Source organism: Gastrolobium bilobum, unplaced genomic scaffold (assembly GCF_033153095.1).
Source record: "Gastrolobium bilobum isolate Gb01-03AN ecotype WA unplaced genomic scaffold, APGP_CSIRO_Gbil_v1 utg1487, whole genome shotgun sequence".
Taxonomy (NCBI): Eukaryota; Viridiplantae; Streptophyta; class Magnoliopsida; order Fabales; family Fabaceae; genus Gastrolobium; species Gastrolobium bilobum.
Window position 1 is genome coordinate 204,665 of NW_026899081.1, and position 18,157 is coordinate 222,821.

Below are 18,157 nucleotides of genomic sequence, written 5' to 3' on the forward strand. Positions count from 1 at the left end.
ATTGATGGAGTTGTTAGAGGTAATCCTAGTCTAGCTGCGTGTGGAGGTTTGATGCGCAATTCTCAAGGGAGGTGGTTTGGGGGGTTTCTCCTACAAATTGAGCTTTTGTTCTTCTTTCCAGGCGGAGTTTTAGGGTATCCTTCGGGGTTTGGAATTGGCCTGGAGTGCAGGACATTGCAATATCATAATTGAAAGTGATTCATCTAGCGTGATCACTGTGCTTACCAATAAAGCGGAAGCAGTCCGTGAGTGTCGTTTGATAGCTCGTATACGGATATGGATTAATAAAAGCTGGTCAGTGGCTCTTGTGCATACATATAGGGAAGGGAATTTATATGCAGATTGGATGGCAAAATCTATTATGGATACCGAAGATCATATTCTATATCAAATATGGTGGGATCCTCCACCTGGTATTCAACATTTGCTTCTTGGTAATTTAACCACTGTCAGTAGGTATAGGGCAATGATGTGTAGGAGTTAGTAACTTTGTTGTTTTCTTTTGTTTCTTTTGGGCTTAGGCCTTTTGTTTACCAAACAAAAAATGACACAATTTTATAACATTTTTAAAAGGACAAACTTCAAACCTCCATCTCTCTCTCTCTCTCTATATATATATATATATATATATATATATATATATATATATATAATATATGAGGCAGGGACCTTTGACACCAATGTCAAATTTGAAATTTGACACCTTATCTGAGAGTCATTAGATCAAAAAAGATCAACGACTCTGGTTTTTAAACATGTGACGCCATTGATCTTTTTTGATCTAATGATTCTCATATGAGGTGTTAAATTTCAAATTTGACACTAGTGTCAAATGATCCTCTATATATATATATATATATATATATATATATATATGAGGTAGGATCATTTGACACCGGAGTCAAATTTGAAGTTTGACACCTCATCTGAGAGCCGTTAGATAAAAAAAAATCAACGAATTTGATTTGTAAGCATGTGACACCATTGATCTTTCTTGATCTAACGGCTCTCAGACGAGGTGTCAAACTTTAAATTTGACACCGGTGTCAAACTTTAAATTTGACACCGGTGTCAAAGGATCCTACCTCTCTCTCTCTTTCTCTCTCTCTCTATATATATATATATATATATATATATATATATATATATATATATGGGGAAAGATCCGTTTACAAACTTTTTTTACAAATTACACTAAGTATAACTGGTCATACGCTCTTGATTGAAGCATGACATGTCATATTCAGTGTAGTTTGTGAGAATTTGTAAACAATAAGTTTGTAAATATAACCTTCCCATATATATATGTGTGTGTGTGTGTGGGTCAGGATAATCTTACCCTAGTATAAGTTACATTCTCAATTTTGTCTATTGATTTCACTTATATATAAAGTGCTCTAATTTTTTAGTAAACTGAGCCATTGGATACAAGTTGATCAATGTTCAAGATTGTGTGTGAGACTTCTAATTCTTACACTGGTGTAAGAATATCCTATATATATATGAGAAAAATATTTCTCAAGCATCTCGAGATAAGTTTATCTCAAACTGCTTGAGATATAAGGCTTATCATTTTTCAAGCTGCTTGAGATAATCTTATCTCCGGCTACTAAATCATAACCGTACAAAGATGAATCAATGATGATAAAAGAAGAGAAAAAAAAAGGAATCATAACCATTCAAAGGTGAATCAATTAATATAAGGAAATAAATAAATAAAACGACATAGTTTTGGAGTGGTCGGAGATAAACTTATCTCAAGTTGCTGGAGAAATAATTTTCCCATATATATATATATATATGTGTGGGAAAAGCACCATTTTAAAATTTTTGAGCAAAATAATTGCCTAGTTAAAGTTGATTGGATAAGTTTTTCCAAAGTAATGCAGTCAAACATGTCACATATGCTGACGGGACTAGTCGTGTTACTGACACTGACGGGACTCGTGCCGCGTCAGCGCCACGTAGGCAGTTTTGTTACCATAAAACTTCAGAAGACCATAACTTGTGACTCGGGTATCCAAATCAGATGATTTTTTTTTTTGATTTCACATAACTTTTTGAGATCTACGCAATGACATATCATTTAATATATTTTATCTCTCACAAACATAATTTGAATTGGTAACAATTGTACCACAATCACGCGTTTAAATTCAGAAGATCTTCAAACTATGTTTGTGGGAGATAAAATATGTCAAATTAGATGTTATTGCGTAGATCTCCAAAATTTATGTGAAATAAAAAAAAATCATCTGATTTGGATACCCGAGCCACATGTTATGACTTTCCGAAGTTTTACAATAATGAAACTGCCTACGTGACGCTGACGTGACACGAGTCCCGTCAGTGTCAGTGACGGGACTAGTCCCGTCAGCATATGTGACATGTTTGACTGCATTACTTTAAAAAAAATTATCCAATCAATTTTAACTGAGCAATTCTTTTGCTCAAAAATTTTAAAATGGTGCTTTAGCCTTTAGCCATATATATATATATATATATGTTGCTTACATAATATACCTTAATTTTCGTACGTAAGAAGAGATATTTCATAATTAGCAAAAAGAGAAAGAGATGAGATATATCATACAATAAAACTGTCTCTGTAATCATAATGTACAATTATGAATTCCACATAATTAACAGAGCACGATTTAAAAAAGCGCGGTGCATTAGTACATATACTTAAAAAAAAAATCATTTTTGAATCACTCAATAATAAAAGTAAATGGATTTGACTATTCTCGTGTTGAAGGAAACAAGCATATTTTCCTCTTGACTTAAAAATGTTACAGGGTTCATTTAATTTTTTTTTTCTCTTTTTTTGGTGTGGGTCCCATTGTTAGTTTGTGAGTGATGCTGAAGAGAAGATTGTTCCTATTAAATGAGACTATTAAACCCCAAAGTAAATTTAGAGAAGTTGTCTACCAAAAATAAAATAAAATTAGACAAGTTATGTCTACCAAAAATAAAAATAAAAAATTAGACAAGTTATAGATAAGAGACAGTTATTTATCTTTTTTTAAAAATATTTACCGTATTATTTTTTTTTTGTGATTTGCCGTGTCATTTCTTTGTTTTTCAACATATTTGATTTGTCCCGAATAAACACGAAAATTGAAAAAGTATGAATTTCCACTTACACACAAATGAATTGCGAGACATGATAATAAGTGTTTTAAATTCTGTCATTCTCGAAGGTTGTTATGAAAGTTTTTTTTTTTTTTGAAATATTCCAATTCGTTTATTGCTTTGCAATTAATTTAATTTGGGGTGGATTCAGGGTTAAGATTTTAAACGCCTCCAAAAGATAATAATGGGAAGATTCAAACACATGCTCTCACTCTCACTCTTTTTTTTTTTTTTGTAAATACTCTCACTCTCACCTGCTTAGCTCCTATGCGCCAATTGAGTTACTACCATTTGATATTGTTATAAAAGCTTTTATATCATTTCACCCGGTAAAAAAATTTAAACGATAATGTGCATAATTGATTATATTTATTGATTTTATTTTTAATATCATTTATTGTTATTAATTTGTTTTAGCGACCTTCGAATAATCACATATAAGCAATGGGAAAACATCATCATCTATTGTAGCAAAATATATTACAATTCCTGCACATAAATCGAAACTTGTGCATTTATTTTTGTTTCTTGTTTTTGAAAAAAAATGATGGGACCCGTGTATTATGTATCTACAGAAATTACTCCTTATCATATGCAATATAGGAAAATTAACGCCCATAAGCAAATTACTCAAAGCATGATAATCATGGATTTGTATCTATCATGTCATATGACATAATTTTTTTCTACCCACAAAATATTTTGTGGGATTCGCTTTTTTGAAACAAAAAAAACAAAAAAATCAAGGCACACAAAACGAATCTCTATAACATTACAGAATAACTTTTCTTACAACATAACTTTTGTAAACCCCAATAATCACACCCTAGCATGACATATTTGTTTTAATTCCAGGTCACTATAAACTGAGGTTTGATAAAAGCAAAACAAATAAACTGAGGTTTGATAAAAGCAAAACAAATAGATCCTTTTGATATACATGTTTTTCCATGATTACATTAAGGAGGCGTTTAGTAGAGAATAATTTTTTTTTATTCAAAAATTTCAATTTTCAGAAATATAATAAAAACATTAAGTATAAGATAATATTCAAAAATTAAAAACTTAAAAAATTCAATTTTTCGAGAATCCTAAAAAATACCGCGTACGAAACGCTCTCTAAAGAAAATCTTATTCAAGCATCTTATTAATAAGTGTTTTTATCGAAAAAACTTCTTAATAAGTATCGATAACATAATATTGTTTCTTTATTAGTGTTTTATTTATTTAAATATAGAAACAAAAATTAAATACTTTTTATCATAATTAGAAATTAGATATTTATAAATTTTTTGATTGATTTTTTAAATAGTCATGGAAGTTTTGTCTAAAATTATCTAATTGTAAAGATAATTTCTTTTTGATAAAACAGAGAGTAGCGTAAGCCCAGAAAAAATAAAACAAACAAACCAAAAAAATAACTATTGAGTAAATATATTCATTTGGATATGCACTAATAACAAAAAGATATAATCGTTTATAACCACATTCAATTATGGGTTAAGTGAAAGGAACAAAAAAACATTCTCCTACTGACACATCAAATCATTATTATTTTTTTAATTTTTTTTTAAACAGTGGGTTATATATATATTTTTTTTGATAGAAGGGTTATATTATTTAATTGGAACAAACGAACAAATTAACTGGAGGAATTATTTAATTTTTAATTATAGTTTCCTATCTAAATAATTGAATTTATTTATTTGATTCTTTGATATATCAACCATTAAATTTTTAACATTTTTATTTAATATTATATGTTTTAAATAAAGGTATATTATTTCTCATATTATAAGAGATAAAATATATACACATAAAAATATGTGGAATCTATGTGAATCCATATGAGGAGAATAGAGAAAGAGAAAATATAAGATCTATGCGAGGACAAGATAAAAAAAATATGAACTTCGTATACTTTTATTATGTATGTATAAAACAAACAAATATTTGGTGTATCAGATATATCCAATTAGGTATATTTTTTTTCAAAGAAATTTTTTCAATGTGGAATTTATTTTCTTTTCAAAAATAGTAAATTTTTTCCAAATATAAAAATAAATAAATGTTCAATTGAATATATATGATATATCAAAAATTTGTCAGTATAAAAGAAAAAATTTATGTTATTAAACCCTGTAAATAATTAACAACATGGGTAACTATAGATTCTAGGTAGTGTTTGGTCGAAGGATTATTTTGGGATTGATGGGAAAGTGTAAGTGGATATTGGAGAATACCACGTTTGGTTCAGGTTTTTTCAAAAAAATACTAGGCAAATGAGATAGATGGGGAAATGACTTTTGTGTTGATTTTTGGATGAAATTCACTGTTACAGAATACCACTTGAGATGTGGTATTTTGAGATAACTGGGAAAGTGAAAAAACAGGTGCGAAGTTTCTCCCGAACATAGATTTTGCAAATTTAAATAAATTTCCCTGGTAATATTTCGGTCAACCAAACAACTTTTTTTACATTTTCCTACCAAACTCAGTTTTCAACCATTTCCTTAATAATTACATTTTCCTAGTATTTAAAAAATTTCTCCTCAACTAAATACCCAAGAGTATTTCTCTTTTTCGATTTGTTGACATGGTAGACCATTGTTACTCCCGCTCAATCTCAGGCTTAACTTTTCAAAGCCATTCCTCTCTTGTACTATTGCGCGGGCGCTTCCACTAGTTTAAAAACCCCTCAACCTGCTCATCGGCCACGTCGTCACTTGGAAAAACTAAATCTTTTTTTTTTTTTTTTTAAATCGTTCCCATAAAAAACTCAATATTACAATTAAGTAAATAAATTTACCCTTAGACCATCTCCTACATTCTCTCACCACTTTTTAACCTTCTTCTTCACCTAACCCTCTCTCTCTCTCTCTCTCTCTCTGTCTCTCTCTTCCCTGCAACTCTACTTGTCTTCGAGAAGACGAAACTGAAAGCGTCAAAGTAGACAAAAAAGAAAGAAGAAAAGAAATAGAACTTAATGTTCTTCGCTTTTGATCCTATCTCCATGTGAGAGTTCTGACACATTTTCTTTCCTTTCTCTACTTCCCCTCTCTTTACTTCATATTTTGCTATTTTTGCTTGACTCACTAACTCGGCGAGTCAACTCAATGGCCTCGTCCTCACGAGCAAGGAGCAGCTCGCCATTTTCGCACCGGAAACCTTCCACTCCTTACTCTTCTGCTTCTTCATCTTCTTCTTTCATGAACGGAAGGTTAATGCCTCGTTCCTGCTCTTCTTCTACGTCGTCGTTTTTTAACTCCGGTGGTGGTGGTGGACTCAGTGGCCGATCCATGACTCCGAGTCGCGGTCGCAGCGAGTCAACCGTTTACGGTGCTAGCTGTTATGATAGTCCTTCGCCGGTGGAGTTCGGGATGGAGGAGGTGATAGCGGAGCCTCTGGATACATCCAGGTCTGCGGAAAGCATTTCAGTGACGATTCGGTTCAGACCATTGAGGTAAATGCTTAGATCGGCTGTTAGTGTTTCAGATCCATTCGATGTGCAATTGAGTAAAACCGAATCGTTCAGTTTTTTATTAGGCATTGTGTTATCTGAGATCAAATGTGACTGAGTAGTTCGGTTGTTGTTATGGTGTCGTTTGATTGCAGTGATAGGGAGTACCAAAGAGGGGACGAGATTGCGTGGTATGCGGACGGTGATAAGATTGTGAGAAACGAGTATCATCCAGCTACTGCTTATGCATTTGGTATTTTTTTCGATTAATTTTTTTTTGACGTTATTTTTTGGGGAATTGATGGATAGGATAGTGATTAGGTTTCTGCTCGGAAGTTGGCAATAATTTTGCTTTGTTGTAGAATCATGGTTATTGATGTTGGAATTTTGATTTGATTTGCGGCAGATAGAGTGTTTGGACCACATACAAATTCCGACGAGGTGTATGATGTAGCAGCCAAACCTGTAGTGAAAGCTGCCATGGAAGGGGTCAATGGTATGAAATGTTACTATCTGGTTTCAAGACTATATCAACATGGGAATTCGATGTTTTAGCAGTGTCAAACTTAGTACCAACTACCGAGTCATTCTATTGCATTGATGAATGCTGCTTTTGTTTCAACTGATGCATCTATTTGAAATTTTGAATAAATAGATTGCAATGGTTAATATATACTGGTTAACGATTTAGTGTTAAAGTGGCTGATGGAGTTAGTTGAGTTTGGAAGATAACTTATGGTAAACATTGCAGGAACTGTGTTTGCCTACGGTGTGACGAGTAGTGGTAAGACACATACTATGCATGTAAGTGTCACTTTAAAATTAGTGTATTGATTTTTATCTTTTTTTATTTGGATTTTTATGTTGAAAGTCAAATTGTTGTGTTTTACCTCTTCATTATATTGCAACTTAAAGTTTGTCATTTAGATTATACAGATTTTTATTACAGGCTATTAGATTATTACTCACTCCGTTTCAAAATATCTGGCGCTTTAGAAAATTTGTTTTGTTTCAATTTATCTTTTGGTCAATTAAATTAAGTATTAATTATATGTTTTCAACTTTATCTTTGTCTGTTGGTATGTCTACGAAATAGAGTGATAAAAAGCATTGATGGAGTAATAGTAAGTATTTAATGAAGGGTAATTTAATTTAATTTAAAATTTAAACCACTCCATTACACACCGACTAGTAAGGATAGGAGTGAGAGCGATCCTTGTAGCCTTTTCTCCTTACATATTTACTAAGAGTTTGTTTCCCGGATTCAAATGGTGACCTTTTGGAGCAATTTTATTACTGCTCTAGCCTCGCAATGCAGGGTAATTTAATCAAATGACGTAATATTTTCCTGTAACTGTTGTTATCATAGTCTTCTTAATCTTAGTGCATAACCTTAAATGACATATATTTTGAAATAGAGTGAGTAGTTATCATTTGGTGTAGGTTATTTGTCAATTGCCAGGTCTTTTTGATAGGTTATTAATTTTTTTGTTGATCTCAATTTTCTAATACAACAGTAGATATGGCACATGAGAGCAACTTTCTTATAATCATTTACTTTTTATATTATTCTCGAGATGAATGTAGATAAGAAGTTTTTTTCAGCTATTGTTTGATGATTATGTGGCTAAGGTAACTTATAGGAAATTTCTGGAGCAATTTCAGCCTTTGGACCTACTTACAATTGATATAGTTGTTTATTATGACAAAGATAGTCAATTTGCTTGTTTCATATATTACACAATCTTGGTGAACTACATACCCATTGAGCACTATATTAGTTATCATTTTACAAACGCAACAATTTTCTTGGATTAAGATAATTCTTATAGAAAACCTAAAATTTCCAAGGGACTTGAGAGACATAGGTAGTACTGGTGGAATTAAAAGAAATGTAACTAAAAATATGATTCTAAAAACTTGAAAAGGAGTTGTTTTAGTGATACAAAAGTACAATACTGTTAGATATATATAAAACCATTAATGTAGTCTCACCTAACAGTTTAAACTTTTGGGTTGAATTGGTTTTTTACATGGTAGCAGAGCTTCAGTATTATGAGTTCGATCCTCACCGCCCTCCATTTAGTTAATAATTAATTAAGTCTTGTAGAGTTTCTTAACATAGGTAAATGAGCCTGTGCATTGTCCACCCTTCAAGCCCATTGAGTTCTTGTGTGAGAGGGCGTGTCAAAGATATATAAAACCATTAATGTAGCCTCACCTAACAGCTTAAGCTTTTGGGTTGAATTGGTACTTTATATATACATTAAGACAAAGCAGAAATTTTTTGTATTGTAATGCCAGTTTACTTTGTATAAGGATCTTGTACTTGAACAGTTGAATTGAATCATTTACTTTTAGACTAGATCATTAATTATTACATCTAACTTGCAGACTATTTTTGTTAGCTTGATTTGATCTCGACATATGACATGGTTTTCAACATATGTCGTCTAATTCGGTATTGCAACTTCATATGTCAAAGTTGGAGTTATAGTAGCATAATTTAGCATTCAAACGCTTGGTTAACTTGCAGTTCTTACCACTGTTTCCCATACCATATTTATTGTTTTTGTTTCAAATCACTTACTACCTAGAAACTGCTTTATGGTACACTTTTCTAAATTGATGTGATCCCTTCAGATGTGGTGTTTCTGATTTGCTTTTCAATAATGATATATGCAGGGAGACCAAAATTCTCCCGGTATCATACCACTGGCTATAAAAGATGTTTTCAGCATTATCCAAGATGTGAGTTTTCGTGCAAACTTAGTAAATGTTGGTTACGTCATTGTTATATGTTGGTTATTTTGAAAAATTTGCAGTACTGTGCCATTGATTTTCATTATAAATCTTATGCTTTGAAATACAAGCACTGTCTTTGTATTTGTGGATAATTGGCCCTCTAATTGTCTTTCACATTGTTAGAGAGATATAATATAAAAGTGAAACCATTAATGTGACCTTCACCTAACAGTTTAAGCTTTTAGGTTGAATTAGTTCTTTAGTTGCCAAGTGGTCACAAGTTCAATCTTCACCGTCTCCATTCTATTAAAAAAAATAATAAATTAAATGTTGTCGAGTTTCTTATCACAGGGAGACGGAGCCTGATGCATTTTCCACCCTTCAAGCCCAATGAGCTCTTATGAAGGGGCATATTAGAGAGATATGATATAGAACCATAAATTTGATTTTCACTTAATAAATTAAGCTTTTTGGTTGAATTGGTTTTTTACACACACATTATTATTCTTTGCTCTTTTAATGACTTTATGCGCCGATAGTTATTCACAACTTACAAGGATAATTGAGATCTATATCTTGATTGGTATGTCATCTTTACTGGTTCAACTTGGCATGATCATGGAAGTATCCCATTTTTTTTTGATTAATTTTATATTACTATAACCATCTTGGAATGACTAAATATGATTACTGCAGACTCCAGGAAGAGAATACTTACTCCGAGTGTCATATCTAGAAATATACAATGAGGTAAATACAGTGCATTTGGTGTTCTACCATCTGTGTTCTGAACATGATTGAGTACTTTAGTTCATACTTATACTGCAACACTTTCTGCCTTACCCCAACTAAATTTTCCCAGCATTTGCCACTCTGCGGCACTTATTGTCACATGACATATTATGTTGTCTAATTTTTCTTTTTCTGTTTTTTTTAAAAGATATGTCTTGACTGTTTTTGCTTGGTATCAGGTTATCAATGACTTGCTTGATCCAACTGGCCAAAACTTGCGTGTTAGAGAAGATGCACAGGTTTCTTACTTATTCTTATTTTAATTGAAATTGAAATTTTATGTATAATTTTGGGTTCATTCTTTCCATGTTTTTCCACGAACTTTTTTTTAATCTGTTCTCAATACACGGACACAGATATTTATAAATTCTAATTGTATTTGGAATGTGGCTTGGCATGTATATGTGAACTTAAAACTAAAACCTGTTTTAGTGTGTGGACACTGATGGATTGATGATAATTGGTTTCTGGTTATTTTTGGTTGATTCTCATTCTTTCTTTTATCCCTCCTTTCTTCCCTTACAAGGTTGTATTGCAATAGTGAAGGTGCATTGGTGTTCATTGTATGAAGTGTTATTCATTTTTTTTAATAAATTAAAATCGTCTTCTGTGTTTGTAAATACAATATTCATTTCTATGTTAAAATTATGTGTGAAAATTTCCATTAAAAAAAATAAATATTCAATGACCACATTTGTTAATGGAAGAGGATCTAGACAACTATTGTCTATTTTGAACTCTTGAAACAATTTTCTTGTTTCCTTGAGACTAGTATGATATATAACGTATGATTTATGTTGGCTTGTATTTCAGGGTACTTATGTGGAGGGTATAAAGGAAGAAGTTGTTTTGTCTCCTGGACATGCGCTTTCCTTTATTGCTGCTGGAGAAGGTTTATGTTAATAATGATGTATTTTTGCCCAATTGTTTTTTGTAATGAAGCACTCAGGGTTTGTTGTTGATTTAGAAACATTATTAATAAGCATGTTGTTTGATGGCAGAGCATCGTCATGTTGGATCAAACAATTTTAATCTGTTCAGCAGCCGAAGTCACACGATTTTTACACTTGTAAGCATTCTTGGAATAGTAGTATTGAAATTTCGTGTCAAAGCACCCCATTCTACATTTCATCCAATTGTCAAAGGCAATATATTTATATCACAGCTTGAGGCCTTAAGTTTTTAAATAGCTAAGTGGCATATGCATACATGTGCTCGTGGAGATGGTTGTACTTGCCTTTTCTACATGCTGGTTAAATGTTTATTATTGCTCAGTTAATGTATTTTGGCTTTTTTCCTGGACCTCGTTGGGTGAACTATTCTTTTACATCTAATCTTTATTGTTATCTAATACATTTGCAGATGATTGAAAGCAGTGCCGATGGTGATGATTATGATGGAGTGATCTTCTCTCAGCTTGTATGTGAAATTTATTTACAAGTTTTCAGACATTACCACACACACACACACACACACACATTATTGGTTGACTATTCTCATTCTTTTGCTTGTTTTCTTTTATCAGAACTTAATTGATCTGGCTGGATCTGAGAGCTCAAAAACTGAAACAACCGGATTAAGAAGAAAAGAAGGATCATACATAAACAAAAGTCTTCTGACCCTTGGAACTGTAGGTGCCTTACATTTCCTATATTTTTGGATATGAAGAAGTTTTGTTATGACTTATGACATTTTGTTTGGACCTGAGAGCTGTGATCACCAGTTGGATAATTCGCAATTTATATCTTTGCAAAAGATCAGAAAGCCTGCCTCCTATGGTCTTGATTTTGTGGTTTCAATTTAAAGGTTATAGGAAAATTAAGCGAGGGCAAAGCATCTCATGTTCCATATCGAGACTCAAAGCTTACCCGCCTCCTGCAGTCTTCACTTAGTGGGCATGGCCATGTTTCTGTGAGTTTCTGATTCTACTACACTTTTAATGATCAAATTGTTAACTGTATTTGTTGTCCCTTTTATTTTGCACAATTGCCGAGTCATTGTTCTACTTCAATAGGCCACTTAAATGGGCCTATGAATTTTTATTTTCTTTACTTTCCTTTCACATTCTTTCGGATCATGAATATATTGGAATGAAATATGTTAAAATGTCTTCACAAGCACCATGCTAACGTTGGCTCTAACATGGGAATTTCAGCTTATATGCACTGTAACTCCAGCATCCAGTAATATGGAGGAAACTCATAATACCTTGAAGTTTGCAAGCAGGGCAAAACGAGTAGAAATATATGCCTCACGCAATAAGGTCTCCTATAAAGCTATTAATTAGCCACATAACTGGATCTCTATCAGCATGTACTTGAAGAGGTTCCTGATTCATTCTTGAATTATTTTTTAAAACAGATTATTGACGAAAAATCTCTAATTAAGAAATACCAGAGAGAAATTTCAGTCCTCAAACAAGAACTTGACCAGCTAAAGAAGGGGGTGCTACTCGGTGTCAACCATGAGGAGATTATGAGCTTAAAGCAAAAGGTTTATAGCTTCCCCCGCATTGTTTTAATTTTTTTCATTTTTATGCAGACTTTTTGTGATTATGTGACATGATCTGCTTCTCATTCTATACTGATATATGAGTAGTTAGAAGAAGGTCAAGTGAAAATGCAGTCAAGATTGGAAGAAGAGGAAGAAGCGAAGGTCGCTCTTATGAGTAGGATCCAGAGACTAACCAAGCTCATTCTGGTATCATCAAAGAATGCAATTCCTGGATATCTAACTGATGCTCCCAACCACCATCGAAGTCTCTCTGTTGGCGAGGATGATGTGAGTTCCTCCTCCTTCAATCCGTGTGGAGTGTGTTCTACCATCCTTCTTAATATTCATTCTGAAAGTGCAAGTACTTTGAACTTCTCATTGTTATTGGCTGTAATATTATTACCAGATTGAGTTTCTTTTCTTATTCTAAATCTCCATAGCTGACAAGTTTGTTGTTGTTGACTGCTAGGTAGTCGGTTTGTTTCCTCTGTCACTGAATTAATAGTAAGCCTGTACTTTTTGTAGTTTATGTTAGATATATAAATCATTAGGTGTCCTTCTCCAGTCCCCCCCGACTTGCTTATGATGTTAGGTTGAGTTGGTTCTTGGCAATATATCAAAGCCTTTTTGGTGAATTGGTCTAGTATTTCATCCTTGTCCCTTTCTTCATAATTAAGTTATAACACAAGGTAAAACAAGTTTGAGCATTCTCAATTTTCGGGCCCAAAGATTGTTCTTATGAGGGGGTATGTGATGTGAACCATTCTTTGACCTCCACCCAAAAGCTTAAGCCTTTAGGTTGAATTGGTTCTTGATTGATTAGCTATATGTATTCAACTATGTTCTCATTTATCAGAAGGATATGTTCCCTCCAAATGAAACTTGCATTGTATGACTATACTCTTGTAGAACATGTTAAATATTATGTAAACCTAGCTTATTCCTTTTTTCCCCCAGAAACATGATGCCCAACATGATGGATCTGTTTTGATTGAAAGTGAGAGTCAAAAAGATGTTTCAACAGTATCATCTGATCTTTCTCATGATGTTAGACATAGAAGATCGTCTAGTAGATGGAATGAAGATCTCTCACCAACTAGCAGTATTATTACTGAATCAACACAAGCTGGTGAACTGATCAGCAGAACAAGGCTACCTGTGGTAGATTCATGTTCCTCCTCCCCTTCAACAATATCTGTTCGTTGATCTCATTTCATAATTTGCATGTTAAATGCGTCATTTTAGGCAATATGTGACAGTTCTGACAAAAAAAAAAGTGCATAAAAATTATTAGAGTTGAGAATGGACTGGCCTAATGCAACCCCAAAAGCTAGCTGGGGAATTTCTCAAGTATTATAAGGGGGTACTTTCCCAATATCTCAGCCAAACTGATCTTAACAAAAATTATTTATTTTAGGACCTAATCATGGGTTCCCTTGTTACACATGCACGATTTCTTGCCTTTATATGCAAATACTGATGAAATCACCATTGATAGCAATAATAATTGAAAATGCCCCCGCCTAAAAATTTAATTTTATCACCTTCATTTTCAGTCCAGAATTACAGTTCCATTGTACTGAAGTTGCACTGATGTTTTAATTAGAGTATTGGTGGACGCTGACTAGTCATAGTTGTAGTTCATTGTAGTTTCATTCTTAGAAGTTTAAAAGTGGTTGGTTATTATATACCTTATTATTAAAGCTTTTTTTTTTTAATTTTTTTTATTGCTTATTGAATTGTAGGGAGGTATGACAATGTCTGATCAGATGGATCTTCTTGTTGAGCAAGTCAAAATGCTTGCTGGAGATATTGCTTTCAGTACCAGTACTCTGAAGCGCTTGATGGAGCAGTCTATAAATGATCCTGAAAGCTCCAAAATTCAGGTATTCTGCCTTGTTGTCAAACTGTGATGAACTCAAACATGTTGGTAGATGTGTAGAGAGTTAATGAAATATTTAAGATACTTAATCTTTCCATAAAGCATTTAGAACAAAGCAAGGATATGCCAAAGTTGGTGGCGTACGCAAGTCAAATGCGTATCCTGTACTCTATATACGGATGCCGTGGTAGTTTTTAGATATTTATATTTTTTAACTATTTTGTAGGTAATTTTTTTTTTCTGGATACATCAAAATGAACTTTTTGTAACCCAAGGAGGGAGCTTTGAAGTGGGAAGGGAAAATTGAGGGAAGAGAAATGACGAAGAAATAAGAATCATGTTTTATAAATTTTGAATTGGGAAAATAGGAATGATTATGAATTATACATCTATATTTACATATCCAACTATAATTTAGATGCATTATTTAATTTATATTTTGCTTTACCGGTATCCTAATTTTATTTTATTTTTAAGAAAATTGTAGTATTCACTTTTTTGTGTTGTATTGGATACAATGCTCCTACCCGTAACTGTTTCTCGTATCTTTTCAGTATATGTCAAACTTCTAAATTATAAATGTACTTACATTTTCAATTGAGTTTGTTGCATGTGTTTATCGATGCCAAGCAGTTTTATGGTATTCCATGTTTGCCTGAACCAAGAAGTCCTTTCAGCTAGTTGCCTTTATGTTTTGCATTATATCCTTGGAATTGAAGTGGTTAAGACTATAACAAAAGATGCAGTTCCTAGCTGTAATTGAAATGCCATTTTGTAATTCTTGTTAGAAGTCCTTTATCCCGGACATGTGCATGCTTTCTTATTACAGATTGAGAACTTGGAACAAGAGATCCAAGAAAAAAGGAAACAGATGAGGGTTTTAGAACAAAGAATAATCGAGAGTGGTGAATCTTCAATAGCTAACTCATCACTGGTTGAAATGCAGCAGGTGCCTATTTTGATATTGAAGTTCTTTTATGATCTTCTAGATTTGAAGGTTGCATAATAATTATGTAAATGCTTCAATAAAGCTCATTTATAATTTTGTTTTTCTTTGTGGGTTTCTCATGACAGACAGTCACAAGATTAATGACTCAGTGTAATGAAAAGGCATTTGAGCTGGAGGTATGTACTATGTTAGTTATATTAAAGCTTTTCTTGATCTTGAGTCATCGATTTATTTCCATAACCCAATGATTTTTTCCAACTTGTATTTTGAAAATTGCATTTTACAATTTCCGTTCTTAATATGGAATGTGAATTTGCAAATTGTGCTAGTTACATTGATTATTCACTTATAATAACCACATATATTTTTAAATATACATCTGTAGATAAAATCTGCAGACAACCGTGTCCTTCAAGAACAGTTAAATAATAAGGTGCGTGTTTATCTTTTTGGCTGTTTGCTTCCCTGTCCTTAAAGTTGAAGATGCTGCAAAAACCACGTATATTATGAAGTTGTCTATCTTGACACCCTCCCTTATTCTTTTTTTATTTTGTTTGGTTGATAGTGTTCTGAAAACACAGAATTGCAAGAAAAGGTGAAGCTGCTAGAGCAGCAATTAGCAACAGTTACTAGTGGTACCTCGCTAGTGCTTACTGATCAGTGTTTATCTGGAGAAAACATTGATGAGTTGAAAAGGAAAATACAATCCCAGGTAGCTCAGAATTTATTTCTTTTGAAGTAGCATGCCTAAAAAGATTATGTGCTTTTTGAAATTATCTTTCAATTGGTTTTAGTTTGTTTCTTTGGTTGGTTCCTGCTTGTCAATATACTTCCCGTGTTCAGTCTGTTGGTTATTATTGATTAAATCACTTGTTAGGATTACTCTTTAAAATCATTTTTAAGGATTCTGCGTGAACTAAATATTTGCAGATACTACCGTCTGCAATAGAGTTATTCTTGTTTTCCAGTTTACAGTTTTGATTCGGTTGGATTGCCTAACTGACATTTTTTCTTCCCTCTTCAGGAGATTGAAAATGAAAAATTGAAGCTAGAGCAAGTTCACTTGTCAGAAGAGAATAGTGGGTTGCATGTGCAGAATCTTAAAATCTCTGAAGAAGGTTCATATGCCAAAGAACTAGCGTCTGCTGCTGCTGTGGAACTGAAGAATTTGGCTGGGGAAGTGACAAAACTTTCATTGCAGAATGCAAAGTTGGAAAAAGAATTGATGGCTGCTCGAGACCTGGCCAACAATCGCAGTGCTGTGGTACAAACGGTTAATGGTGTTAACCGCAAGTGCAGCGATGCAAGACCTGGGAGAAAGGGAAGAATTTCTAGTCGTGCTAATGAAATATTGGGAGCTGGTATAGATGAGTTTGAGTCATGGAGTCTAGATATTGATGACTTGAAGATGGAACTGCAGGGTAGGAAACAACGAGAGGCAGCTCTCGAGGTTGCATTAGCTGAAAAGGAATTTGTGGAAGAGGAGTGCAGGAAAAAGGTTGAAGAGGCCAAGAAAAGAGAAGCCTCCTTGGAGAATGATTTAGCAAATATGTGGGTCCTGGTTGCAAAGTTAAAGAAAGAAGGGGGTTCTGACCCAGAATCAAACATTGATAAAAAAGATGGTGATGGGGAAGAGTATACAGATGATATGAAAACTAATGACATTGAAAGTAATATTGTCCTCAAGGAGCAGGTTTTGAATGTATCAAAACCAGACAATGAAATTCCGAAGGAAGAACCTTTGGTTGTTCGTCTTAAGGTAACCCCAATTCTACAGTTATTTGTATGTTTCTTTATCACTGAAAATTTTGAATTCGTTATTATTATTATTATTATATTTTTTTGGGTTAGATCCTGAGTATTAAATAGTGCCACTTTTACATCGCATGATAAATATTAAATTTGTGGGGTGATTGGATCTGATTGAGCATACCATTACTTCAATTTTTACTGCAGTCTTAGAACTTGTGAAACATAAAATCTCCAGAGGTAATTTCTGATCTGTAATTTATGATTTCAGGCGCGCATGCAAGATATAAAGGAAAAAGAACTCAAGCACCTTGGCAATGGAGATGCCAATTCCCATGTTTGTAAAGTATGTTTTGAATCTTCAACTGCAGCAATTCTTCTTCCATGCCGTCATTTTTGTTGTAAGTCTTTTCCTAACTTATCTACTGTCTCAAATTTTTTATATTATTTTTCCTTTGGTTTCGCAATTACTTTGTCTGAATTACAACCTCTTGTTTGCTTTTGCAGTGTGTAAATCTTGTTCACTTGCTTGCTCTGAATGTCCAATATGCCGCACAAATATTGCAGATAGGCTTTTTGCTTTTACATCTTGAGGCTTTTAATAGAGGTCTTTTGCAATTTTTTTATAACACTTTTATGGGCCTTGCTCAGATACTGCACAAGTACAAAATTATAACACGTTTTTCATTTTTGGATGTTGAAATTTTTGCAGGGTTCTTTCTCATTTCACGCCGGGCAATTCTTTTATTATTTGCTTGTATGTAAAACTGTTTCAAAGGTATATGATAATTTCTTCTTTCATTTTATCTACTGCTGGAAACTGTATAATAGGGATGGACGAAGGGGTGGGAAAAAAAGGATGAAAGGAAAAGGAAAGGGTGTAAACAGCGCTAAGTACATATGCACAATGTGTGTTTTTTAATGTGATACAACAGATTTTTGTTTTATATCA

At 33.1% G+C, this 18,157-nt stretch overlaps 1 protein-coding gene across 1 annotated transcript; it reads left to right on the forward strand.

Moving 5' to 3' along the window:
- Window positions 1-6,199: 6,199 nt before the first annotated feature.
- LOC133287018 (kinesin-like protein KIN-7D, mitochondrial) lies at window positions 6,200-17,944 on the forward strand. The gene is made up of 25 exons (XM_061484557.1): window positions 6,200-6,598; window positions 6,751-6,848; window positions 7,002-7,091; window positions 7,347-7,399; window positions 9,281-9,346; window positions 10,037-10,090; window positions 10,312-10,371; window positions 10,946-11,024; window positions 11,134-11,201; window positions 11,495-11,551; window positions 11,658-11,762; window positions 11,939-12,043; window positions 12,288-12,395; window positions 12,494-12,625; window positions 12,731-12,913; window positions 13,583-13,786; window positions 14,371-14,511; window positions 15,337-15,456; window positions 15,582-15,632; window positions 15,842-15,889; window positions 16,022-16,168; window positions 16,481-17,215; window positions 17,477-17,606; window positions 17,713-17,812; window positions 17,918-17,944. Exons 1-24 carry the CDS (start codon window positions 6,252-6,254, stop codon window positions 17,796-17,798), a joined length of 3,267 nt encoding a protein of 1,088 aa, XP_061340541.1. The 5' UTR covers window positions 6,200-6,251; the 3' UTR covers window positions 17,799-17,812; window positions 17,918-17,944.
- Window positions 17,945-18,157: the final 213 nt, after the last annotated feature.

Excerpts from the sequence above, each read along its gene's own strand:
- LOC133287018 (XM_061484557.1), top strand. The coding sequence starts at position 6,252 with ATGGCCTCGTCCTCACGAGCAAGGAGCAGCTCGCCATTTTCGCACCGG. Across the intron at positions 9,347-10,036 it reads TTTTCAGCATTATCCAAGAT|ACTCCAGGAAGAGAATACTT; the intron begins GTGAGTTTTCGT and ends TGATTACTGCAG. Across the intron at positions 12,396-12,493 it reads TATATGCCTCACGCAATAAG|ATTATTGACGAAAAATCTCT; the intron begins GTCTCCTATAAA and ends TTTTTAAAACAG.